The 26,538-nt window shown below is 35.7% G+C and overlaps 2 protein-coding genes across 2 annotated transcripts in view; one reads left to right on the top strand and one right to left on the bottom strand.

Moving 5' to 3' along the window:
• Positions 1 to 26,538, bottom strand: part of LOC101289037 (ferritin heavy chain-like) — a 114,337-nt gene that overhangs the window by 44,543 nt on the left and 43,256 nt on the right. The gene's annotated exons all lie outside the window — the stretch shown is intronic.
• BRDT (bromodomain testis associated) overlaps positions 1 to 26,538 on the top strand; it is a 59,924-nt gene that overhangs the window by 5,458 nt on the left and 27,928 nt on the right. Inside the window, exons 2-13 of the mRNA XM_049714183.1 lie at positions 5,440 to 5,583; positions 5,806 to 6,045; positions 6,790 to 6,927; positions 8,661 to 8,775; positions 13,026 to 13,195; positions 13,868 to 14,218; positions 16,857 to 16,985; positions 18,030 to 18,218; positions 18,857 to 19,029; positions 19,106 to 19,395; positions 19,489 to 19,602; positions 20,071 to 20,214. Of these exons, the coding sequence (XP_049570140.1) occupies positions 5,857 to 6,045; positions 6,790 to 6,927; positions 8,661 to 8,775; positions 13,026 to 13,195; positions 13,868 to 14,218; positions 16,857 to 16,985; positions 18,030 to 18,218; positions 18,857 to 19,029; positions 19,106 to 19,395; positions 19,489 to 19,602; positions 20,071 to 20,214 (2,002 nt within the window). The 5' untranslated portion in view covers positions 5,440 to 5,583; positions 5,806 to 5,856. The remainder of the gene's footprint in view (positions 1 to 5,439; positions 5,584 to 5,805; positions 6,046 to 6,789; positions 6,928 to 8,660; positions 8,776 to 13,025; positions 13,196 to 13,867; positions 14,219 to 16,856; positions 16,986 to 18,029; positions 18,219 to 18,856; positions 19,030 to 19,105; positions 19,396 to 19,488; positions 19,603 to 20,070; positions 20,215 to 26,538) is intronic.

The raw sequence follows: 26,538 nt of genomic DNA, 5'->3' as shown, positions 1-26,538 counted from the left end.
TTCATTTGTTCTAGCACGTCAAAAAACTTTTCTGCAATGATAGCAGTGGTCTATAGCTGCACTGTCCTGTACAGTAGCCAGTAGGCATATGTGGCCATTAAGCACTTAAAATGCTGCTGAGTTTTTAACTTAGGTAATTTTGGTTAATTTAAATTTAGAGTTACATGTGGCTAGGGACTTCCCCTGGCGGTCCAGTGGTTAAGACTCCATGCTTCCAGTGCAGGGGGTGTGGGTTCGATCCCTGGTCATAGAAGTGAGATCCCACATGCTGTGTGGTTTGGCCAAAATAAATAAATAAACAGAATTACATGTGGCTAGAGGCTGTCACATTGGACAATGCAGCTGTAGCCCTTGAATTTTCTGTTACAGAAAAGTTAAATCTAGAAGCTTGTTACACATTTTTGGCAAAAAGCCTTTATAGATGCTATATAGATTGTATTTTGTCTTATCAGGATATATATATATATATATATATATATATATATATATATATATATATATAGGCTTTTAACCCAATATATGCTATTTTAAGTTCTTTCTAGTTAGTATTATTTTCCTAAATACTATAAAAACTTCAGTATTGGATTTGACTAATTTGGTGCAGATATCTGATCAAAGTACCAGAAGCAAGAAAATGTGGACTAGTGTGGTTGAAATATAACGGTCATATGATGAAGTGGTATGAGTAGCTAAGGATGTATGGGATGCAAAGGAAAACAATTTTAAGAGTGTTGCTAACCATTTCAAATACTACAGAGGAGTCTGGGAAGATAACTTAGGAACACCAGTGAGGGATTTGGAATATTTCAAGGTATTAGTGGTCTTTGGTAGAGCAGTTTCAGAAGAGTTGGAGAAATCAGATGGATGTATTTGACCTTTACAAGATTTTTTGCACCCAAGTTTTGTTTGTTTGTTTGTTTGTTTGTTTTAAGAGCAGTTTTAGGTTTACAGCAAAATTGAAAGGTACACAGATTTCCTGTATATCTCCTGCCCAAAAACATGCATAATCTCCCTTGTTACCAGCATCCCCCAACAAAAGGGTACATTCGTTACAATAGATGAACCTACAATGACACAGCATTATCACTTAGTCTGTTGTTTGCATTAGGGTTCACTCTTGGTGTTGTAATTCCTAAGGGTTTGGGCAAATGTATAATGGCAGTATTTTCACTGCCCTAAAAATCCTCCATGCTCCATCTTTTCTCCCAGCTCCTGGCAACCACTGATCTCTTTACTGTCTCCATAGTTTTGCCTTTTCCAGAATGTCATATAGTTGGAATCATACAGTATGTAGCCTTTTCAGATTGGCTTCTTTCACTTAGTATGCATTTAATATTCCTTTATGTGTTTTTGTGGCTGTATAAATCATTTCTTTGTAGCACTAAGTAATATTCCATTGTCTGGCTATTGCTTCACAGTTTATCCATTCTCCTACTGAAGAACATCTTTGTTGCTTCCAGGTTTTGGCAATTAGGAACAAAGCTGCTATAAACGTCTGCGTGCAGATTTTCGTATGGAAAGGTGTTTTTAAGAAAAAAAATTTTAAGACGCTGATTAGAACATGTCTGTAGGCAGAGATATAAGCAGAAGCTAATAATGTAAACAAATATAGAAAATGAAGCCTTAAGACAAAGCAGGAAACAGAACTATGTGTTGCATAATCTTTAAATAGAGGAAAGGCTTCATAAACCTAATAAAAAAGAAACATACAATAATGGAGATAAAGGAATTATTAATGAAATAATAGGTTTCTGGAAAAAGGGAAAGAAGGTCCTTATGGAAAAGAGGTGAGGCACTTATTAAATAAGAGGTAATAGTGTAGGAAATAAAAGAAGCTAAGAAATTAATTTTTAAAAGTTTCTCATGTAAACTAAGATGAGATCCTCTGCAAATGGGTATAGTGGGCCTGAGGTTTTGAGGAGTGGAACAGGTTTGGAAAAAGCATTTTATAATTGATGTATATTCATTCATTCATATTTTTTTTTTTGAAGGCAGATTCCTGAGCAGTAGGAACTAACTTAAATCATCCTTGATTTCTCTCCCTACTTCTCCCTGTATAAACAAGTCACATCTGCTTTATTTCTAACATAAAATTGAACCTGAACACTTAAATTCAGCATATGTAGGCTCTGTCCTATGCATTGGATCAATACAAACAAGGTCCGTGGCCGGCATAGAGTTTACATTCTGGGAGTTGGTGGGAGGGTGGGTTGGGAGACAGTAAGCAAGTAGGTAAAAATATATTGGTGAAGCAGAGAAATGGCTGATGGATTGGAATTGGGGAGGATGGGTAAGTATGCCTATTTAAAATGAGGTTGTGAAGGAAAAGTCTCCCTCAGGAGCTGATGATTTTGAATCAGTCTGGAATAAGAGCATTTCAAGCAGAGTGTAAAAGCCCAGAGACCAGAACTGGCTTGATGCAGATAACTCAAAGAAGAGGATGGCTGGTGTGAAGTGATTGAGCTGGGAGAGTAGGAGTGGAGGTGGAAGGAACAGAACAATGAACCAGACCTTGGGAGGTTTCAGATCAGTTTGGAGGCGATGGCATTAGTCTTTGTTAGAGGTGATAATGACTGGGGCTAGGGTCATAGTGGTGGAAGTAGTGAGAATCTGAGATTTATTTTGGAGGAGGACTCATCAGAGAAATACAAATTAAAATCACAATGAGATCCCATCATACGCCCACCAGAATAGCTAAAATGGAAGAAGCTGATAATACCAAATATTGACAAGGATATGGAATAACTGGAATTCTTAGACTGCTGTTGTGTATATAAGTTGGTACATTTTGGAAAACTGGTGGTGTCTATTAAAGCTGAACATATGCATAACCTATGTCCCAACAATTTTACTTCTGGGTTTATACCCAGCATAATGCATGTACGTATACACTAAAGCATTTCATAGTATTATTTGTCATAGTCAAAAACTGGAAACAACCCAAAAGTCTCAACAGGAATGGATAAATTTTGGTATAATTTTACAATAGAATACAGTATAATTTTACAGTATACAGAATAGAATACAGTAATGAAAGTGAAAGTGAACAAACAACATAGGCAAAAACATGGATAAATCTCAAAAACAATATTGGTGAAAGAAAGCTAGGCACAGTGTAATACATAGTAAATAATACTATATTTATGTAAAAGTTCAGAAACAGTCACAATTTAATGTATGGAGATAGAAGTCATCGTAGTGGTTATCTCTGTGGAGAAGGGAGGGTGTAGTGATTGGGATATTCAAAAGGTAGGCTAGCTTTAAATAATTGCAAAGCCAGGATAAGAGCCAGTTGCAGTTGCAACACTAGAATAGCACCTTCTTTCTTCTCAATGACTTTTTAAAATTTATTTATTTATCTATTTATCTGTTTATTTATTTGTTTATTTTGGCTGTGTTGGGTCTTAATTGCTGTGCGTGGGCTTTCTCTAGTTGTGGTAAGTGGGGGCTACTCTTCGTTGCAGTGTGGGATCTTCCTGGACCAGGGCTCGAACCCGTGTCCCCTGCATTTGCAGGCGGATTCTTAACCACTGCACCACCAGGGAAGCCCCCTCAATGACTTTTTTTTTTTCCTCAATGACTTTTTATTGAGTTCTAGTTCATATTTGTATAAGATGAGGAGAAAAGTGAAATGATGAGATAAAATTATAAGTCATCTCCAAGTTAATTCATTTTAATGTAGTGGTTTGAAACCTGACTGCACATCAGGATGTCCAGGGAACTTAAAAAAGAAACAAAACTGATTCTCAAGCTGTATCTCCAGAGGTTTGGACCTAGGCATTGTTTTCTTGTTTCTTTGTTTTTCAGGGGGTTTTTTGATAGGTAAGAAGTGGATTTATTTAGAGAGATACACATTCCATAGACAGAGTGTGGTCCGTCTCAAAAGGCAAGCGGACCTTGGGAGATGGGCCATCTCAGAAGGGCATTGGTATTTTTTAAATGATCCGCAACACCTCACACCCATTACATTGGCTGCTGTTAAACAAACAAAGTAACAGGTGTTGTGAGGATGTGGAGAAACTGGAACCCTGTAGATGGTGGGAACGTAACACAGTGTTGCTGCTGTGGAAAACAGTATGGGATTCCTCAAAAATTAAAAATAAAATTACCAAATTACCATATGATCTAGCAGTTCCACTTCTGCACCCTGGGGATATATCTCTAAGTATTAAAAGCAGGGTCTTGAAGAGATATTTATACATCCATTTTTTTTTTTTTTTACATTTAGTTATTTATTTTTGCTGTGTTGGGTCTTCGTTTCTGTGCGAGGGCTTTCTCTAGTTGTGGCAAGCAGGGGCCACTCTTCATCGCGGTGCGCGGGCCTCTCACTATCGCAGCCTCTCTTATTGTGGAGCACAGGCTCCAGACGCGCAGACTCAGTAGTTGTGGCTCACGGGCCTAGTTGCTCCGCGGCATGTGGGATCCTCCCAGACCAGGGCTCGAACCCGTGTCCCCTGCATTAGCAGGCAGATTCTCAACCACTGTGCCACCAGGGAAGCCCCTACATCCATGTTTTTATAGCAGCACCATTCACAATAGCCAAGAGGTGGAAGCTACTCAAGTGTCTGTCAATGAATGAATGGGGAGACAAAATGTGTATACGTATAATGGAATATTATTAAACCTTAAAATGAAGGAAATTCTTACATATGCTACAATATGGATGAACCTTGAGGACATTGTGCTAAAATAGATAAGCCAGTCACAAAAAGACAAATACAGTATGATTCTACTTATGTGAGATTCCTGGAGTAGTCACATTCATAGAAACAGAAAATGGATTGGTGGTTGCCAGAGGCTGGGGAGATGGGAGAATGAGGAGTTGTTTAATAGGTATAGTATAGAGTTCTGGTTTTGTGCGATGAACAAGTTCAGGAGGTTAGTTGCTCAAAAATATGAATATACTTAACACTGCTGAACTGTACACTTAAAATAGTTAAGATAGTAAATTTTATGCTGTATGTAGTTAGCCACAATTTTAAATGAAGGATCCACAAGTGATTAATATGCAGCAGGAGCTGAAAACTAACACTGCTTTAATGAAAAAAAAAGGTAAATTGGCTAAATGTTAACACTGAAAAATGGACAATTTATTTAATAGTCATACTTCGCTGATACACTTGGTAGTACCTTTGCTCTTTTATCCTTAAAGTAATAATGTTGTCTAGGAATGTTAGATACCATCTTTCTGAAATACTCGTGAAGCTTTAAAGTATTTTATTTTAGGTATAGAAATATCCACTAAAGAGTAGCATATTAACACTTGTCATTTTTCTTCCTAATAATTCACTTTTAAAATAAATCACTTTATTTACATTAGCCAGAAAAATTCCTTTGCCTTTCTCCCTTCACTGATTAATAATTGTAGAATAACGATGTACTCAGATAGTTATTCTTTAACCATCTCTTTAACATTCCCTGTTATTTCATTTTTACCAGGAATTTATAGACTTTTCCTGCTGAGACCTCAATTTGTGTCTAAGAAAGACAGAAAGAAATTACTGTAAAAGATTGGAATAACTTAAATCATCCAAAATGGAAGCATACATAATGAAACAACTTTTAGTACTTCCATAGAAAAAGGTTTGTATTTGTTTACAAATAAATTTATCATTTGGCTTTTCTTTTTTCTTCTTCTTTTTTTTTTTTTTTTTTGCTGCCCTAGTCATGATATGCTTTAAAATATGAAATCTGCTACTCTTGAAGAAAACTTTTCTGTTCCTATAAAAACCATTTTAAAGGTGCTTTGAAAATAACTCAGTTTTTTTGTTTGTTTTCTGGTTTCTTTTTTTGTTTGTTTTTTAGGGCATATACCTATAGACAACATTAGAATATAAGGACTTGAAGCAGTTGAGAATGTCTCTGCCAAGTCGACAAACAGCTATTGTTAACCCTCCACCACCAGCATATATAAATACTAAGAAAAATGGGCGATTGACGAATCAACTGCAGTATCTACAAAAAGTTGTCCTGAAGGCTTTGTGGAAGCATAGTTTTTCCTGGCCTTTTCAGCAGCCTGTGGATGCTGTCAAACTAAAGTTGCCTGTGAGTGTATCTAATTATATTAGTTTAAAACAAGTAAAACCCTGTAAATATCCTCTGATAGAAATATTATGAAATATATTTAACTTAATAAATAAATTATTCAGCACCACTAAAGAATATCCCAATGACTATTTTTTCCTAAAACAAAAAACTCATTTTTCTGAGCATTGAAATTCTCATTTTAGCAAGTTGTGGTAAATTTTAAGTATCAACATATGCTTTCTTGTTTATAGCATATGTCCCTTGACCTTTTGGTGTAAGGTTGTCATAAGTGTTCCCTTCTCCAAGAAGTCACTCTTGACACGTCCTGACAGACTTAGGTGTTTCACATACAGAATTCAACTTTAGGTCTTATATTAAGAATTTTAGCCATCTGATAACAGAATGGTTAAGTAATTTGTAATATAACTTGTAAACTGTAGAGCTGGGATTGTACTCTGGATTTGTCAGACTCCATAAATTCTAGTTTCTTTTTCTTCATGCCCTTGTTATTTTCCAGGATGGTTCTACTCTTATATTCTTTCGTTATTCTTTCTTTATTGGCTTTTTTTTTCTTCTCTCTGAAGAAAAATGCCATGGTAATCAACTTTTTTTCTCATCGCAAAAGGTTTTGGTTTCTATATTATCGCTTTTAATCAGTTGCTCTCTCTAGTTACAGGTGTATAGCTTCTTAAATTTGTGTACCAATTGTTGTAGTGAATTCATTCTTACTACTAACATTTAGAATTTCTTCTTACACCATAGGATTATTACACCATAATAAAAAACCCAATGGATTTAAATACAATCCGGAAACGCTTGGAACATAAATATTATGTGAAAGCTTTGGAATGTATAGAAGACTTCAATACAATGTTTTCAAATTGTTATTTATACAACAAGGTCTGTAAGCCTTATGCTGTACTTGCTAATTCTTTTCTCTTACGTACAGAGCAAAGAGATATGTATAAACAAGTGTGCTGATTTCAAATTTCAAGTCTTGATTTGGGGTACATTCCATATTTTTAAAGATAATGTTTTTTACTTTATTTCCTAATTTTCATGTATCAATATTTGTTCATTTTGCCATATTTTTTGCTATATTTTTGTCTGAATAGCTATAATGGCTTATTATGTTTTAAAAAATAAAATACTAATGATTGCTGGTTTCTGTGAATAAAGTGTTATCTCAAAATGTTCTCTACTACACTTCTGCCTTTTTAGTTAAAATATGAATGATAAATCTTATTATACACTAATCTTGGTTAAATTTTTATGGTATGGATCTCTAGTTATAATCTAAGAAGCCAAACAAATGACATACTTATTTTTTCTTTCAATAAATTTATTTATTTATTTATTTTTGGCTGAGTTGGGTCTTTGTTGCTGGGCGCGGGCTTTCTCTAGTTGCGGTGAGCGGGGCACGCGGGGCTTCTCATTGCCGTGGCTTCTCTTGTTGCGGAGCACGGGCTCTAGAGCGCAGGCTCAGTAGTTGTGGCGCATGGGCTTAGGTTGCTCTGCGGCATGAGAGATCTTCGCAGACCAGGGTTCGAACCCGTGTCCCCTGCATTGGCAGGCGGATTCTTAACCACTGCACCATCAGGGAAGGCCAAATTACATACTTCTAAACTTCATACAAGTTAACTTAAAGATCAGACACACTGTGTTATATCTCAGTAGTAGTTTTGCATTTGTGTTAATGTGTTAGCCTGTATGATAATATATGTGGACATTTTGAACTTAGTCTTCACTTTTGTCTTCATCCATAAAATTGGATTTGTGTATTCAATTTTCCTCCATATAGGATTCCTGTTTCCTTAAGTACTGCATCCTTTTCAAGCTGTTCTATGCTATCTAAAATTTTTAAAACTTATTTTCCATTTATTCAAACTCACTAGTGACACTGAAATTTAATAGAAATGTTGGTTTAGTTTCCAAGGTAATCATCAGTGCCACCTTATGTATAATAGATTTAAGACTATTAGCTACTATGATTTTTTTAAAAAATCAGAGCTAATGGTATTCTGTAAGTACCATTGGCAAATTCATTTTAATTTAATAATTGTAAAGAGTCCTCTTACATTTAATATTTTAAAACAAAATTCAGTAATTTTCCTGAACTACCTAACTTAGAAATAGGTGTCTGCTTTAGGCCTTGCTTTGTAATTTAGTTTTTTCTCAGTAGTCAAGTAAAGCAAGATGAAGACTTCTAAGCAGATAGTTAAGATTTAAAAACTTAGCTCTACAGTGTCACTTTATTGCTTAGTTAATTGAAAATTGAATCACATCAAGTCAAACCATGAGGTACTTTTCACAGCCATGAACAAGTTTTACTTTATCCTATTTGTAAGGTAGAAATTCTAATTTCTAATACCTTTTTGTATTAGTAGGATTGGTTGGATTTTAACCCTTAGTGCTCAGAATGGCATCCTCAGTCCTTTTTAGAAGTTATAGGGGTAGGATGTTAGAATTTTAAATGTGAGCTGCTATACTTAATTTAGAAGTGATAAATACTGTTTAGTAAATATTGTCTAAGAGTACTATGGCACTGCCTTCACTAAGGCAGCCTGAATTATAGAAATTTGATACAGTGACCATACTGTGTAAACTTATGTTACATTTTATATATTTTCTAGCCTGGAGATGACATCGTTCTTATGGCACAAGCTCTAGAAAAGCTGTTCAGACAGAAATTATCTCAGATGCCACAAGAAGAACAAGTTGTGGGTGGTAAGGAAAGAATAAAGAAAGGTAAGCAAGAAAAGGTTTATGTTCTCTTTCTTTCTCTTTTCCATATATATTTGAATGTGTGTATAAGTATAATGACTATAATTAAATAATAAATCCCTGGGAATTCCCTGGCAGTCCAGTGGTTAAGACTTGGCACTCTCACTGCCAAGGGCCCGGGTTCGATCTCTGGTTGGGGAACTAATCCTGCAAGCCATGCGGCATGGCCAAAAAAATTAATAAATAAAAATTAAAAAATAAATAATAAATACCTGAAAGGAGGTAGACATCTAGAAGTCCTTTTACATCTAAAACGTCCCTTTAAACAATCTGCTAAACCTTGAGCACAAGGATGCCTATCATACAAGATTGGGAGGACTATAGATTATGGTCTTGGAGCAAAGTTTCCTATAGAATAGTGCCATTCACTTAGTAGGCACCAAGTAATTCACAGTTACTATTACTATTTTAGTAGATCATGTATCTGTGCTATACTAATTAAGAGGGCCAAAATTGCCAGCATTTCTCTGTGTCAGAAGATCCCATAGCTAAGAATGAAGTGTTGCTGGTGGGTCTGAAGATTCTCTTTTCCTAGATCTTAACTCAGAACTTTAGGGGGAGATGTTTTACAGCTAATAATCCTAATATTTAAATATGAAGTTATAAAATTAATCTTAAGTATTCAGATGGGTTTATTGTAGAGGTTAATCAAGATTGTCATAGGTCAAATGTTGGTTTATCTTTGGGTCACTGAAGCTGTAAATCTTGGTTAAGTTACTTAATCATTCCATGTTAGTTTCCTCATCTATAATATCTGGAAAATATTTAGCTTTCATGGTTGTAAATTTTTGTAAAGTATATGTTAAGTGGTTGGGACATATGAGACTTGTACCAATTCAGGTGATGGTTGAGGTTGTTTTATTGATAGTATGATGTACTTTTTTGCTGGTTGTTAATAGATCTTTAGGATGGGTCATGACTTATAGCTTGCTTTCCATCCATCCTGTGAGATACTCACTGTTTAATAAAGTTTTTATTTTGTTATTTTTGGAGAAGATTGATCGTAAGTCTGACCATATAAGCATAGGTTTCCACAAGAGGTTTAAAATAAGCCCTTGTGAGGCAAAAAACATAGATCAGTATGTTACTTAAATTGTTAAAACAAGGTGATAATTATTGCTGACTTAAAATATTATCTCTAGCAAGGTGAAAATTACTTACCTTTAGAATGTTTTCCTTTAAAACAACACTTTAACAGTTTCTTGATGGTTAAGTTGTAGCTACTTATTTCAGGTGCTCAGGTTATTGCTAAAAGCATAGGTTTCCCTTAGACAAAAGTTCTTTGACTTTGTTTATCTGTCAGTACCTACTTGGATGTTTGTCCCTGTAAGGCACGTACTTTGGGACTACAAAAAACTATAACCACCCTAACTCTCAGTTTAAATTTAAGTTAGAAATAAAACTTTTTAAAATAATAAGGCAATGCATTACAATAAGTGTCAGGTGAAATTACACGTGGTGTGTGCTATGGTTCAAGAGTGAGAAATTGACTTGCACTGGAAAAGCTGCGAAGGGCTTTAGAGGTGATAAAACTTGAGTTTGGCCTTGACAGATAGGTAGGATTGGGCTTTGGTGTGAAGGTCTAGGTTTCCAAGTAACTTTTAGTAGGAGCTTTCTACTGCCTAAGTCATGTCATTTTTCATGCACAGTGGTAGGGAAACTGCCATGTGACAGTAGCTAGTCTAAATAATGTGGTTACATGTTGATACTTTATGGCAAAGAAAAAAAATTTTTTAAGTAGTACATTGAATTGGTGTTGATTTACTGATTGAACAAATATTTGGGTACCTCTTATGTACCAGAACACTGTTCTGTATTCTTGGGATATATCAATGAACAAAACAAAAACTTTTGCCATCTCGGAGTTTACATTCTAGTAGTGAAAGAGAGACATACATGATAGGTTCAAAGTAGGCCTCATTGAGAAGTTAAGATTTGAACAAAGAACATTCCAGGCAGAGGGCTCAGCTAGGGCAAAGGCCTTTTCCCTTCCATCACTTTGGGCCATTGCCTTCATTTATGACCTGGATCTTGCTTCCCTCCTTACCTTCTTAAGGATTTTATTCCTTTGGTTATCCCCTTTGTTTCATGCGTCATTAATCTTTCATTCTCTATCAGGTTAGTTTTATTATACTATAAACATGCTCTAGTATCTCATCTTTAAAACTCATCTTTTCCCTATATCCTTCCAGCCACTGTCCTGTTTTTTGCTTTCCTCTTACGTACTCATGAACTCACTTCAGTATAGGTTCTAGCCTTACTACATCACTAGAAAGGTTCTTGTCAGTAGTCTTTATGTTGCTAAATTTAAGTAATATTTTTCTGTTCTCATTTTACTTGATCCCTGTCAGTTGCTTTAGAAGGCTGCTGTCTCTTGAAATGCCTTTATTTCTTGGTGCACACTAGTTGTGAGGGTTTACTTCCCATTCTGTAGTCTTCTTGGCCTTATCATCCTCTTCTACTCAATCTCTAAATATTGAGGTATTTTTCAGGGCTTGATATTAGATATTTTCATAAAATCCATCTGTGTTCTATTAACTCCCAGATTTATAGAATTTGGAGAGTCAGGGATACTATATGTTGTATGTCAAATATGATAATGACATGGAAAAAATAAGAGAACTAAAGAGTAGTGGAATAGAGAGGGTTGCTTTATATAGGGTGGCTTGAGAAGGTGACATTTGAGTAAAGCCTGAAGGGAGTGTTGAAGTGAGCCATGAGGCTGTCTCCTGCTGGGCAGAGCAAATAGTCTGCTTATGGTTACCAAACTTGAGGACAGCAGGCCAGTAGTCTGGAGTGAAATAAGTGAGGGGAAGGGTGATAGAAAGTGAGGTTGGAAGGAGCGCAGAGGTAGGGGGAAAAAGTAGAGAGGTCACATGTTTCCTTACAAGCCATTGTGAGGACTTTGGCTTTTACTTGGAGAGAAGATTAGAAACCACTGGACATTGAGCAGGAGTGTCATGATCTTATTTTAATTTTAAAAGATCCCTTTGCTTGCTGTTTTGAGAACAGACTATAGGATGTAAAAAGCAGAAGGGGGGGGCTTCCCTGGTGGCGCAGTGATTGAGAGTCTGCCTGCCGATGCAGGGGACACGGGTTCGTGCCCCGGTCCGGGAAGATCCCACATGCCACGGAGCGGCTGGGCCCGTGAGCCATGGCCGCTGAGCCTGCGCATCCGGAGCCTGTGCTCCGCAACGGGAGAGACCACAACAGTGAGAGGCCTGTGTACTGCAAAAAAAAAAAAAAAAAAAAAAAAAAGCAGAAGGAAAGAAGGCCTTGTAGGATGCTACTGCAATAATTCAGGGTTATTACCACCTATAATAATAGTTGGATTCTGGATAAGAAGATAGAGCAAAAAAGTTTGCTAATGGATTGGAAATTGGGTTTGAGAGAGAGTGGAGTCACAGATGACTCCAAAGTTTTTGGCCTGGGCAATTAGAAGAATAGAGTTGCCTAGATGGAAGGATGGGCTTTTGAAATAGTCATCCCTCAGAATCCACAGGGACTGGCTCCAGGACCCATCCGTGGATACCAAAATCTTCGGATGCTCAAGTTCTTTATATAAAATGGCATAGTACAGTGGTCCCCCGTATCCGTGGGTTGCCTCTGAGTGTTGTATCCAAGGTTGGTTGAATCCGCAGATGTGGAACCTATGGATACTGAGTGCTGACTGTAATAGATTTCAAGGTGATGTGATCCAAATGTCTCCAGTCCTAGCACTGTCTGGGAACGTATAGGGCAAAAGAACATGCACAAATGTTCCTTTGATAAGAGAATTATGTTCACATCTGTTGTTCTGTGTTAGCCAGTGATGGACTATCTGAAACAAATGTCCTAGGATATTTATGCAGAGCATTCTGAAGACCTCACGTAGTACCACATAGTTATCACCAGGGCGTCTGAAATTTTTGCTCGGGTTTACAGCAACCTGAAGCTAAAATCACAGAGCTCTGTTAGTCTGAGTTTAAGCCAGGCACCTTTTTGAATAAAATTGATAAACCTACCATTAATATAACAGGTTTTGAAGTCTCCAGTATTATATCTAAATCAGTCTAACTGTCAGCAAGTATGTGTGGGAGGGTTTCAAAGGGGAATGGGAGTGTAAACTGTGTTTGTATTTTTAAAAGCTGAACTAAATGTATTAAAATAGAATGCTAAAAGAAAAATAGTTTTATGTTTTACTCAGATACTGACTCTGGTTCACACTTTACTAGATACTCAACAGAATGCAGCAGTTTCTGTTAAAGAAAAACAATCCCTCAAAGCACTGGAAAAAATAATTAAGCAGCAAGCAATTCCCTCTGTATTTCCCAAAACATCTATTTCTCCTTCAAACATGGCACAAAGTGCTCCACTGAACTCTGCCTCACAAACAGGCACCCAAGTAAGTTTACTGTAGCATTAAAATGTTTCAGTGTAAGTTTGATGTGATGTCTGTACCTTTTTTTTTAAACATCTTTATTGGAGTATAATTGCTTTACAATGGTGTGTTAGTTTATACCTTTTTATAAGTTGATAAGAAAATTGATCTTCAGCATACAGCAGTCAGTCTTTTTGTCTGTGTACATTTTGTGAACAGAGACCTGGGAGGCAAACCAAATTTTAGAGATTCCTTAGGTAGAATTTGAACTGATTTAGTATCTTTGTGGTATTAATATCAGTTGTCTAACTACTTTTTTTTTTCTTTTTTGGGTGATATAACTTTTATTGGCTCACAACTTGGTGGGTTGATAATTTTCTTTTTTAAAATTGTATACCCTAGCTGGTTTCAGGTATTCAGAAACTTTTTGATATAACCATGACTTTTTCCCCCCATCTTTCATTGGTCTCAAAGGTTTGTACCAGACAGTTCTTTGGGATGTGGGAAGGAAATATCTGAACTATTTATTTTACCTATGAAAGAAAAATTAACCTTTACTAATACACGGAAGACTTGGTGCTAAATATCATTTCCTTTTTTTAACTGATAAGGGTAATGATCAAAGTGTGAAAACTGTTGCTCTGAATGTCACCTTATACATAGTTTTCTTTTTGTTTTTAAATTGTTTTGTTTTAGGTTACAAAGGGTATGAAGAGGAAAGCAGATACAATTCCTACAGCTTCAGTCGTTAAAGCAAGTGGTGAATCTTCCCCAACACTTACAGAAAAAAAATCAGGGAAAATGCCACCTATAAAAGAAAATGTGTTGACGAATGTTTTGACGGATTCTCAGCAACAATATAAAGTTGTAAAGAATGTTCAAGTAACCGAACAATTAAGGCACTGTAATGAGATTCTTAAAGAAATGCTTGCAAAGAAACACTTGTCATATGCATGGCCCTTTTATAATCCTGTTGACATTAATGCTTTGGGACTGCATAACTACAATGATATTGTGAAAAATCCAATGGATCTTGGAACCATCAAGGTAAATGTTGTGTTAATAGGAGGAACTTCTTTTCTTGATTATAAAAGTAATCTTGTCATCATTAATTTAAAATTCAGAAAAGGATAAAAGAAAAAATCACTAGTAGTCATACCACCTGAAGTAAATCATGGGAACATTTTTTTTTTTTTTTTTTTTTTTTTGCGGTACGCGGGCCTCTCACTGCTGTGGCCTCTCCCGCTGCGGAGCACAGGCTCCGGACGCGCAGGCTCAGCGGCCATGGCTCACGGGCCCAGCCACTCCACGGCATGTGGGATCTTCCCGGACCGGGGCACGAACCCGCGTCCCCTGCATCGGCAGGCGGACTCCCAACCACTGCGCCACCCGGGAAGCCCCATGGGAACATTTTAAAGTGTTATGTTTTTATTTTCTTCAGTTCAGACACATTCATGGTTATTTACCACAATGTTTGAGTTACAGTATGTAATACAACTCTACCCTGAATTTTTACTTTGTAGATATTTTCTTGTTATATATTAAAAGTATTTTTAATTTGCATAATTATAACACAAAAAAGGTTTTTTTTGGCAAGGCATTTATGTGGTTTCTAATCCTCTCTGCATTTTTTGGTCTTCTGCCAGATTGGTAAGTTTTCTTTATTGCTGATTTGGAAGCTTTAAATTATTGGAAAAATTTAATTATGTGTATTCATTTTAAGGGAAACTACTAAAAGAGTAGAACTGTAGCATTTTCAAAATGATGCATTATCTCAGTGTTCCTCCTGAATGACTACTCATTGTACTCCCTGTTCTTTATTATTGTCTAGAAGTTTGGTTCTTTTAAACACAGTTTTGTTTTATTATTTCATCATCAACATTGTTTATTAACATGTTACTAATTTTAGTGCTTACCCTCATTTCTTGCTTCTTACTCTTTCCCCTCTTAGTGTTTCTTTTTGCTGAAGTGCCAACTTCAGTGGTTCTTCCATGAGCATTTATAGGTAGTAAACTCTTAATAGCCTTATCTCTGAAAGTATCTGTATTTTGTCTTTATTCTTGAATGGTTCTTTAACTGACTATAGAATTCTAGAACGACCAGTTATTTTCCCTCAGCACTAGGACAATATCCTTTGGCATTTATTGTTGCTGCTAGGAAGTCTCCTGTCAGTCTACTTGTCATCCCTTTGTAGGCAGTCTGTCTTTCCTCTCGCTGGTTGTGCATTTAATTTTATTCATCTTGATTGGAAATTATCGCTTTCAATCTGAAGTTCATGTTTTAAGTTCTAAAAAAATTTTAAGCATTATCTCTTCAAAATATGCTTTTCTACTTTCCCCTAATACTTACATGAGAGGTCATGAAACAATACCTGAAATAGGTAAACCTGAGCTGAGTCTTAAAGGATAAGTAAGACTTAGTAAGTTATAGCATCGGTCCCCAACCTTTTTGGCACCAGGGACCGGTTTCGTGGAAGACAATTTTTCCATGGACGGGTCGGTGGGGGGATGGTTCAGGTGATAATGCAAGCGACGAGGAGGAGCAGATGAAGCTTCGCTTGCTCACCCGCCATTCACCTCCTGCTGTGTGGCCCTATTCCTAGCAGGACTGGGGGTTGGGGACCCCTGAGTTATAGGACATTCCAGGCAGGGGGAGCAACTTGGAAGGCCCTCAGATCATAAAAGCATCCAGAATACAATATTTAAGCCAACATGAGACACAATATGAAGCAGTGAGTAGGGGAAAATGAGACTGGATGGAAACGGGGGCTTGAACATGAAAGACCCTCATTGTAGAGGCCTAGAGCTGGCATTAGACATGAGGATTATGGCCTCATATTTGATTCCTACAGTAACTTCTGTAGCAGCAATGTGGAGACTGGGTTATTCAGGAGGCTATCATAGAATTCCAGGGATAAGAAGATAGTGACTTTATTTAATTTAGTTCTCCGAAATCATTCCCAGTTGCCAGTGATCTGAGTGGTAGAAAATTATGTTTCTTGTTTTAGTTTTGTGTTTCTTTAATTACAAATGATGTCTGGCATGCTGTATTTGTTTATTGGCCTTTTGTATTTATTCATGGATTGTCTGTTAATATACACTTGTTTTGCCCAGCAGTCTATAGGATTTTCTTGACTGCTCATTTTTCTTTTTATAGTGGCTGCCTAACTGGCTACTCTGTATCCTCACTTCTATCCACTTTATATGCAGCTACCTAAAAATGTAACCCATCCTGATATTTCTCTTCTGTTCAATTTTTAATGTCTTTTCATTCCCAGGAGAATTTTAATACAGTATAAACCTTTCATTTAGATGTTCAAGGCTCATTTAAGGAGTTTATTTATTCATTGTTTTCCCACAATCAAACTGGTCTATCCAAGATTATCTGGAAACACTGTTTTTTTCCTGCTTTTGTGGTTTTGTTCCTGTTCTCTTCTTTACTTGAAACACCCTCCTTTGTCTCTACTTGTCAAAATTTACTGGATTTTTTCAAAGTCTAAAAATACAAAACAAGCGTAGCAGAACTTTAATGTTTGTCAAATCTGGATGGTGGGTATCTAGTTTTGGTATTATCTATTATTCCTCTGTATGTTTGAATTATTTCATAATATAAACACTTAACATAGGTGCTCAAACAATTATTGAACTATATTGTTGATGAATCCTGTAATTTTTCCTTAATTTAGGCAAAAATGGATAACCAAGAATATAAACATGCGTATGAATTTGCTGCAGATGTTAGATTAATGTTCATGAATTGCTACCAATACAGTCCTCCAGATCATGAAGTAGTTACAATGGCAAGAATGCTTCAGGTGAGTTTTTACTTGTGCACTGAAAGTGAGTTTCCTCTGAACATAGTTTAAAAATTTTAGAACCATAACTCAAGAGATAAAGAATATACCCCCCAACCCCCACCAAGTAGTAAAGCATAATTTAGACTCTTAAAATTGTGGGGGTTGTTTGTTTTCTGAGGCATAGCATCCATTTGTAGTAAATCTGTTAATGAAGCTGCCCTACATATAGAAGGTACTGGGGAAGTAGTAGTGAAGAGAGGACAGTAGGTATCTGAGAGAGGGTTGACTGCAGTCAGTGTCCCACTGAAGGGAAGGCTCAAGGACTTCTGAGGCTAAGCCATTGGCAGGTAGTAGAATGATGCACCAGCCACAGGGCAGATCTTAAAAGGACTTCCCCTATATAATCTGAGAGGTCTGTCTTACCTGGAAAAATGGAGAAAAGTTGCTAAGGTTGGTAGGCAGGGAAGCATGAGTCTTATTATATTTCTGGTAAATCTTTTTGTCCTCCAGTTTTATAGGGATATAATTGACATTGTATTAGTTTAAGGTATACATTATGATATATGTATATATTGTGAAATGAGTACCACAAGGAAAAATAGAATTCTCATCAAAATATGACACTGAGGGGCTTCCCTGGTGGCGCAGTGGTTGAGAGTCCGCCTGCCGATGCAGGGGACACGGGTTCGTGCCCCGGTCCAGGAAGATCCCACATGCCACAGAGCGGCTGGGCCCGTGAGCCATGGCCACTGAGCCTGTGCGTCTGGAGCCTGTGCTCCACAATGGGAGAGGCCACAACAGTGAGAGGTCCGCGTACCGCAAAAAAAAAAAAAAAAAAAAAAGACACTGAGGGAATTCCCTGGCAGTCCAGTGGTGAGGACTCTGTGCTTTCACTGCCGAGGGGCCGAGTTCAGTCCTGGTCGGGTAACTGGGATCTGGCAAGCTGTGAGGTACAGACAGAAAAAAAAAAATGACACTGTAATGTACCTTTTCTTAAAAGGTGTTATTGCTGCATTAAATCAGAAACGCAGAAGACCTTAACAGTCTGATTTTCCATTATAGGATGTTTTCGAAATGCATTTTGCAAAGATCCCAGATGAACCTGTTGAGAGTATGCCTGTATGTTACATCAAAACAGATACCACAGAAACCCTTGGTAGAGAAAGGAGTAGTGAAGCTTCCTCTGCAGATGACTCTTCTAGTGATTCTGAAGATGAACAAGCTCAGAGTCTTGAAAAGCTTCAGGAGCAGGTAGTTGTTTATATTGATACAAAGTTTTTATATTCTTTCTATAAGCTGCTGCTGCTGCTGATCTATTATAAAATCCTATTTGTAGATTAAAAGCTGTTATATTTAGATCACGTATTAACTGTGACTTTATTTACTTCTTGGCACATTTTTAATGTTTAATAGTCTTTTCCCACTCAAAAATATATACATCTTAAAATTCTGTTATTTATATTCCTAATCACAATTCCTAATCACAATAAATGCCTAATCACAATTCTCATTGAAACAATTTATATGACATAACCTGGATAGTTTATGGATGAGATCTTTATTTAACATTTGTTACCTTTTGTGATAAAATGTTAACCTGCTTTGAGCTCAATCCTGAAAAATCAATGATTTAAGACTTAAGACTGCCTGGAAAAATTAATGATTCTTGTTCTGTTTTTAGATGAATATTTAAGTTTATGGGTTGAGTACATGGTAGTCTTTGAAATTTAACATACGCCTTTCAAAATAATGAATTTGTGAAATGAAATATCAACCTGAAGGAAATGAATTTCACAAAGGATAATGTTGACTTTTGAGTGCCTTCATTTTTTTCTACTGTCTTTAATTATTTAGAGCCATGAATGTTTAAAGAATTTTTCCTTTATCAGCTTAAAGCTGTTCATCAACAGCTACCGGTTCTGTCCCAAGTACCTTTCAATAAGCGAAAGAGAAAGAATGAGAAGTCTAAAAGGGAAAAGAAAAAAGAAAAGATTGATAATAGAGGTGAAAATCCAAGGAAAAAGTTTAAGCAAATAAAATTAAAGGAAAAGTCCAAGTGCAAGTAAGTATCTTTCATGATGCCTTATTAAAATAACATTATCTAAAATACATTTGATTAAATTTAACTTTTGTTACAGTCAGCCAAAGAAGGGGAAACAACAGGTCTTCGCTGCGAAATCTGAAGATAAAGATAATGCTAAACCTATGAACTATGATGAGAAAAGACAGTTAAGCTTGGATATAAACAAACTCCCTGGAGATAAACTTGGGCATGTCGTTCATATAATACTGTGCAGAGAGCCTTCACTGAGAAATTCCAGCCCTAATGAGATAGATATAGACTTTGAAACACTGACAGCATCAACACTGAGAGAACTGGAAAAATATGTTGCTGCATGTCTGAGAAAAAGACCAGTAAAACCTCATGGTATGTATTTCTTTATATTAGTAGAAGTCAGTCTGGTATTTGTGTTAGTTTTTGGTCGTACTCACTCTTTTTTTTTCCTCCTAAATCACACAGGTAAGAGAATAATGAAGTCCAAAGAAGAACTTCATTCACAGAAAAAACAAGAATTGGAAAAGCAGTTACAGGATGTCAGTAATCAGTTAAATTCTAGAAAACATCAAACAAAACGTAGGTACCGGTTTTTAAAATGTTCCTGTAACTATTTAATGTCTGGCATTTAAAAAAAATACATTTATTTATTTATTTATTTTTGGCTGCATTGGGTCTTTGTTGCTGCACACAGGCTTTCTCTAGTTGCGGCGAGTGGGGGCTACTTTTCGTTGTGGTGCATTCGCTTCTCATTGCAGTGGCTTCTCTTGTTGCGGAGCATGGGCTCTAGGCATGTGGGCTTCAGAAGTTGTGGCACACGGGCTCAGTAGTTGTGGCTCGCGGGCATCAGTAGTTGTGACTCGCCGGCTCTAGAGCACAGGCTCAGTAATTGTGGCACATGGGCTTAGGTGCTTCACAGCATGTGGGATCTTCCCGGACCAGGGCTCAAACCCGTGTCCCCTGCACTGGCAGGTGGATTCCTAACCACTGCACCAGCAGGGAAGAGCCTAATGTCTGCCATTTTTAATGTCTTTTTGTATTCTGTAGCTGAGAAAACGCAATCATCCAAGGCCATTGGAAGTGGTTCCCGACTGAGTGAAAGCAGCAGCAGTAGCAGCAGCAGTAGCTCATCAGAGTCTGAAAGTAGTAGCAGGGATTCAAGTTCTTCAGACAGCAGTGATTCCGAATCAGGTTAGCTGTCCCCTTAAGTATACCTCTGCTTGTGGGGAAATATTTTTCTTGTAATATTGAGACTTATCGTTTGAAGAAATGTTCATTACTTACCCAGAATCTATGGTTTGGATGCCACACTTATTATTTAACTGCATGTTGACAATCTGAACTATTTTCCTTAAAAGAGATACTGTGTAAAGTGAAACTTCATATTATACGTATGTGACTTACAGGCTTGTAATGTTGAAAATAATTTACTAAAGGTGGGATAGTCTGATATATAATATCAGGTCCTAATACCAAAAAACAGCACAGAATAAAATGCTGATTTTCACTTTTTAATAAAAGATTATTTGAGGACATCTTTCACTTTATTCTCTGATATATCAAATCACTCTAATGGCGCAAAGTTTGCTCTGTTGTGACAATATATTCTGAATTGAATAATCATTTTGAATTAAGAAACCAGTCATCCCAGAAAACGTGTAAAGCAGACTTTTTTCACTTCAGTGTTTTCTTCACTGTCGATTATTGTCCATTTATAGAAAAATGTACTTTAAATTCAGATTCTCAGTTATGCTAAAGTACCATGTTACCTTATATAGTTTATCATCAACTATATCAAGCTTAAGGCATTCGTGTTTCCTTTGTACTCTTTCACTGATGGTTGTGTAGTTGACAGCTAATCCCTGCCCCAGGTTTCAGACTTGGCAGAGGCATTCCATCATTGTTCACCAAAAGGCACATTCAAATACAGGGCACTTCCGGGCCTAAAATTTTGCTTTATTTTAAATGAGACATTTCTTGTTTGTCATGAAATTCAGCTCTCTTTAAAACATCCCACAGAGAATATTGTCACATTAGGAATTCTTACCGTTTGTAAGAATATCCCTCCTATTTCAGTCCGGTAGTAAGGGTCTGCTCCGTTACAGTACATTGTTTCACTTTTGGTTCTCTTTAATTTGTGGTGCTGATGTCTGCATTTTGTTTTTACATTTCTGAAGTATATAGTGGTAAACATTTTTGTTAGAATAAACAGAATTTTTACTTTTGTTGAAATTTGTCACACTAGAAAACTTTTCAATTAATTTAGGACTCAGATTATACATTATTTTCTTATAGTTGACTTTTTAAGCATAAAAAAGTACTGAAAAAACTCTTAACTTGCATTTAGTATTTTAAATTGTGACTAGCATTTGTAATTTCATCTAATAAAGAATTTATGGCCTAATAAGTTAGAGCACTTTGTCTTTTATTTGTAGAATAAAACTCTTATTAAATTATCTAATTATATATTGACTACTGATCAATAAATACCTTGAGTATTAGCAGAAAAGTACTTCAGAGTGCTTCAGTGAAGTACCTTAATTTTAATTTGAATTATCGGTTTCTGATAGAATCTTCCAATATGTTGCTTGAAGGAAAGAATGTTTTTCATCTATTGTGTTCTTAAAATAGTATAATATATATTATGTTTTCCTAACTTTCTAGCAGAATAACTCAGCCTCAGAATTCTGATTTTAAAACACTATTTAATTTTTATTTTATGACTATTTTATTTTATTTTATTCTTGTTTGATGTCATCTTTTCCAAGTAACTGGGGATGTTTTTAAAAACACTGTTAAAATCAAGGTAGCAAATTTTTATATTTCAATCTACTTTATGGATAATGTATAGGTTTGTGACACTAAGGTCAGTTTGTCTACTAATAGGATAGGATAGTATGAGTTATCATTTATCTTTGAAATTTTCATTGTTTTATGAACCAACTACATACTTCATTGGAAAAACACTGTATATGTAGGTTATAAGTTGCAAATGCAATGCTTACCTTAACGGGGAAAGAACAGTTATCTCTTTGCTTAATAAAATAAATTAGTAAATGAAGCAATGGGACCTTTTCTCCTGTTAACTTCAGTTGTACCCATTAAAATACTGTAAGGCTCTTGATTTCTAGTGTGTAAGCTAACAGCATTTTTTTAACTTTCCTGAGAACAACAAAAACTATAAGTAAAAGGACTGCAAATTGTGAAAAATAATTAATTCAGACTATATCAATAGCTATACCTATTGTAAGAATAAGCAAAGCATCTACCATTCTTAATAATGCACATGACGTTATCAAGAAGCAGATGACAAATCCCAAGTCTAAGTTTCAGGGTGAGGGGAAATGGGGCTGTGGAGAAAATATAATTTGTGAAAATTAGATATATTAGCAAAAACTTTGTTACATAAGTAAAAATTAACTGAAAATGTAAATAAGATTTTGTAACTTTAAAATTTATTACGGGCTTCCCTGGTGGCGCAGTGGTTGAGAGTCCGCCTGCCGATGCAGGGGACGCGGGTTTGTGCCCCGGTCCGGGAAGATCCCACATGCCGCGGAGCGGCTGGGCCCATGAGCCATGGCCACTGAGCCTGCGCGTCCGGAGCCTGTTGCTCCACAACGGGAGAAGCCACAACAGTGAGAGGCCCGCGTACCGCAAAAAAAAAGGAAAAAAAAATTTATTACAATTTGTCAAGAGCTGAAACTTAAAATAGGAATATCTTGATTATCAGAATTCTGATTAAATAAGAGTTTTGATTATTTAAAATAGGACATATGCATATAATTTCATTTCCCCAAAATTTTAATAGTGGAATCTTTTCTGAAAGCTTCTGTGAGAAATTCTTTTCTGATAGAAGGATATTGATCTTTAGTAATTTTTCTTAATCTATTTTTTAATACCTGTCTTCCTGGATTTTTTAGAAACTTGAGACTGTATGCAGTTTTCTTAACGAAGTCACAATCTTTTATTTATTTATTTATTTTTTTGTCACAATCTTTTATAATTTCTGTTATCAAGGACAGCTCTCTAAATTAACTTTTCGAAATTCTTTAATAGTATTGACTCTTAAGGTTCTTCTGTAGTTTTCTTGTATTATGAGTTTCTCTCTTTACTGCAATATTATTCTGTTTAGGTATGCTGAAATGTTTTAAGGGTGACATCTGTGAAAAACACTTAAATGTTATAAAGAGTGTTAGAGCTGTTTACACATTAATTATTATGTTCTATGTAATCGTAAACCTTATTTTATGCATGTTTGAAAAATATGGAGTAATTCTGCTTCATTAAATGGGATTAATTAAATGGCAGGGGAGTAAGTGCCAAGGAAAGATTCGTTTTAAAATTTCTTTAGTTATAATTTCAAACAAGATACTAAATCAGTTCCAAGATAGACTTGTAATGAAATCCCAAATCTTTGAAAACTATAAGCAAGAAATCTGTGGGCTAGAAGCAGTACTTAATTGCAAATTTCAATGTGATTCGATTTTGCCGTTTAAATTATCTTCTTGAGTTACATTGGCATATGCAAATTGTCATGTGCCAAGAAATCAAGAACGATGATTGGGAATTCCCTGGCAGTCCAGTGGTTAGGCCTCTGCACTTTCACTGCCAAGGACCTGGGTTCGACCCCTGGTTGGGGAACTAAAATCCCACAAGCCGTGAGGCGCAGCCAAATAAATAGATAAATAAATAAAATAAAATCCTATCTAAAAAAAAAGAACAATGATTAAACATTGGTATAAATATAAAACCTTTCTAAACTGTTTTTCATAACCCAAAATATCATTAAATGCCAGATCAAAGATATAAATGAGGCTTGACAATAAAATGAATTCCAGATACATATATCCTGTGTTAGCTGGGCTGCGCTAGAATGTACACACAAGCAATTGAGAGTTTTCTAATGCTCAACAAGGTTGGCTATCTTGAGTGATATAATAGGGAGGAATATTATTAACAGATTTAATACTATTACTGAGAAACCATCAAATGGAGCAGCTCATAGGTAATAGTGCTTTTTTGATTCTATCCTTGTAGGAAATAACTTCAGGAACTGTCTAAATGTTAGCTCAGATACTTGATTAGTGTGGAATAGGATATTTTTCAGGAATGATTATCATTTCAATTCTTACAACAGTTATACACAAAGAAATTGAATGGTTATGGCATCAATTCTTTACCTGGTTAAGACAAAGTGAATTTGTCACTTCATATTTTGGACTTTTTGCTTTTATTGGCTTCAGTGTAATGTTCTGAAAGTGAAATTTATGAAATTCTTTAAGTACCAATTGTTCCTTTTTTTTTTTTAACTTTCTTAATTATGGTGACTTAAAAGGAGTAAAATAACCGTTTCTCTTTAGTACTACAACCCACATCTTCTGTAGAAGTGACAATGATGCATTTTTTTTTCATGCAAGGGAAAAAGGACAAACTTTGTCCAAGTTTAGATTTTATTTTACCTTTTAAGGGGGAGAATGGTTTAGTAAATGTAGGAAGTATGAAATGACAGTTTGGAGTACTTTTCATCATTCAAGCTAGAAAGTTTAAGAGAAATGATTAGTACTCATCATTTAAATATTTTAAACTTTCATTAGTTTCTCATCAATTAGAGTGTTTTTAAAGCCCCAGAAGGATAAATTCAAGGACTCAGACTTGATTAAAAACTTGCATATATTGAGGTCTGTACTTGAGCCACGAGTCTTAGAAATAGGGATAAACTTTGTCATGTGAATTTAAAAATATTCTGTTCAAACTGGGTCTTACTGAATAAACAGGCTGTCTAGAATAGTGTTTCTCAACCTTGGCAGTACATTAGAATCACCTGTAAAACTTTAAAAGTGTCCAAATCTGAATTGAATGGAGAGTGGGGCCAGGTAAATGTAATGTTCAAAGTATCCCATGTTTGGACTTATCTGGCAGTCCAGTGGTTAAGACTCCACACTTCCAATGCAGGAGGCCCACATTCGATCCCTGGTCCGGGAACTATGATCTCATGTGGCGTCGCCAAAAAAACCCAACAAAAACAAAACAATGTATCCCATGTGACTAATGTGCTGCAGTGTTTGAGAATCATCAGTCTAGGTGTTTTTTTGTTTGTTTCCACTTTCTAAACTCTAGTTAAAATTACTTTGGTAAAAGGAAGAGGCAGCTTATAATCGGTTTGTTCTTCTATATTACATAAGCACCACACACTTAAATCAAAATACCAAAACATTCTTTAAAGGGAGCAGATTTCTTTCGTTCAAAGTACTTGATTTTTATCAATAGAACATTAGGGGATAAGCTTGGGCAAATCATTCAACATCTCTGGACATACTTTCTTTCCTATAAAATAAGGTAATAACTTCCAATCACTTTTCTGTACCCTGTCCTATAGAACAGAAGTGTGATTTGTTTTTCTAATTTAAAAATCTTCAGTAATTTTTTCTGCTGTAATGGCATTACATTCTGGTTTTACATTATGTATGGTATTATATTCATATTCAATTTATCAAATTTTTTAGTCAGTACTGGCTTGCTGATAATATTTGGTGTCTCTGGAGCATTGATCTCAGTGCTTTGATAGGTGATGGTTATTAGCAAACCTTTCAATCAAATATTTGATGCCAGATCTCTCTCTTTTTCTTGATTCTGTGATTAAAATTTTTGCTTAGTTTGAAATGAAAGTTTTCCAATGAAAGTTTTATATTGAGGTTTTTGGGGAGCTGTGAAAATAAAACACATTATATAATGTGCAAAATATTCATTTGTTTAGTAGTTAACATATTTTATCCAATTGGATCCTCACAAGGTAGGTATACATATTATCACAGATCCCTGGTGAAGTTAGTTGACAAGCGTGTATGTTGTCACTATAGTGCTCAGTTTTATTAATGTTTGTAAGACCTGGTAGGGCTTCTTCATTTATTGAAATGTGGTCTTAAGCTTGATAGTGAAAATGTGTATGTTTGCCTTTTAATTCCAAAGGCCAGGAACTCATAAATAAACAGAAATATGCAGTTTTATTTTACTATGTTCCTGGAAAGTCAGCTACATAAGAGTAGAATGAGAAGCAAAATACTGAGTTTTAGGCTATCATTATTCATCTATCTATAGTCTGTAAGACTTTTTTGAGGCACACTGTATTTGGTGTTTTTGATTTTTTTTTTAATTAAAAATCTTTGATGCCTTTTGCTAGAGCTTTTTAGATTTTGAGGTGCTAGTTTGTATAATAGTCTTGAGCTTTAGTTTTATGTCAGAGAACTAAGATAATGCCCTTGAATTTTTCGTCAGAACACTAATGTGGTATGTTGTATTTTTACTGTAGTTAAGAGTTTATATCATTGAATAATTTGTTTAGGTGCATATTTGGATAATTAAGACAGATGTATATCACTAATCATTAGAGAAATGCAAATCAAAACTACAATGAGATATCATCTCACACCGGTTAGAATGGCCATCATCAAAAAATCTAGAAACAATAAATGCTGGAGAGGGTGTGGAGAAAAGGGAACCCTCTTGCACTGTTGGTGG

Source organism: Orcinus orca, chromosome 1 (genome assembly GCF_937001465.1).
Source record: "Orcinus orca chromosome 1, mOrcOrc1.1, whole genome shotgun sequence".
NCBI lineage: Eukaryota > Metazoa > Chordata > Mammalia > Artiodactyla > Delphinidae > Orcinus > Orcinus orca.
Note: the sequence above shows the minus strand (reverse complement) of the source record. Positions and strands in the feature narration are given on the sequence as shown.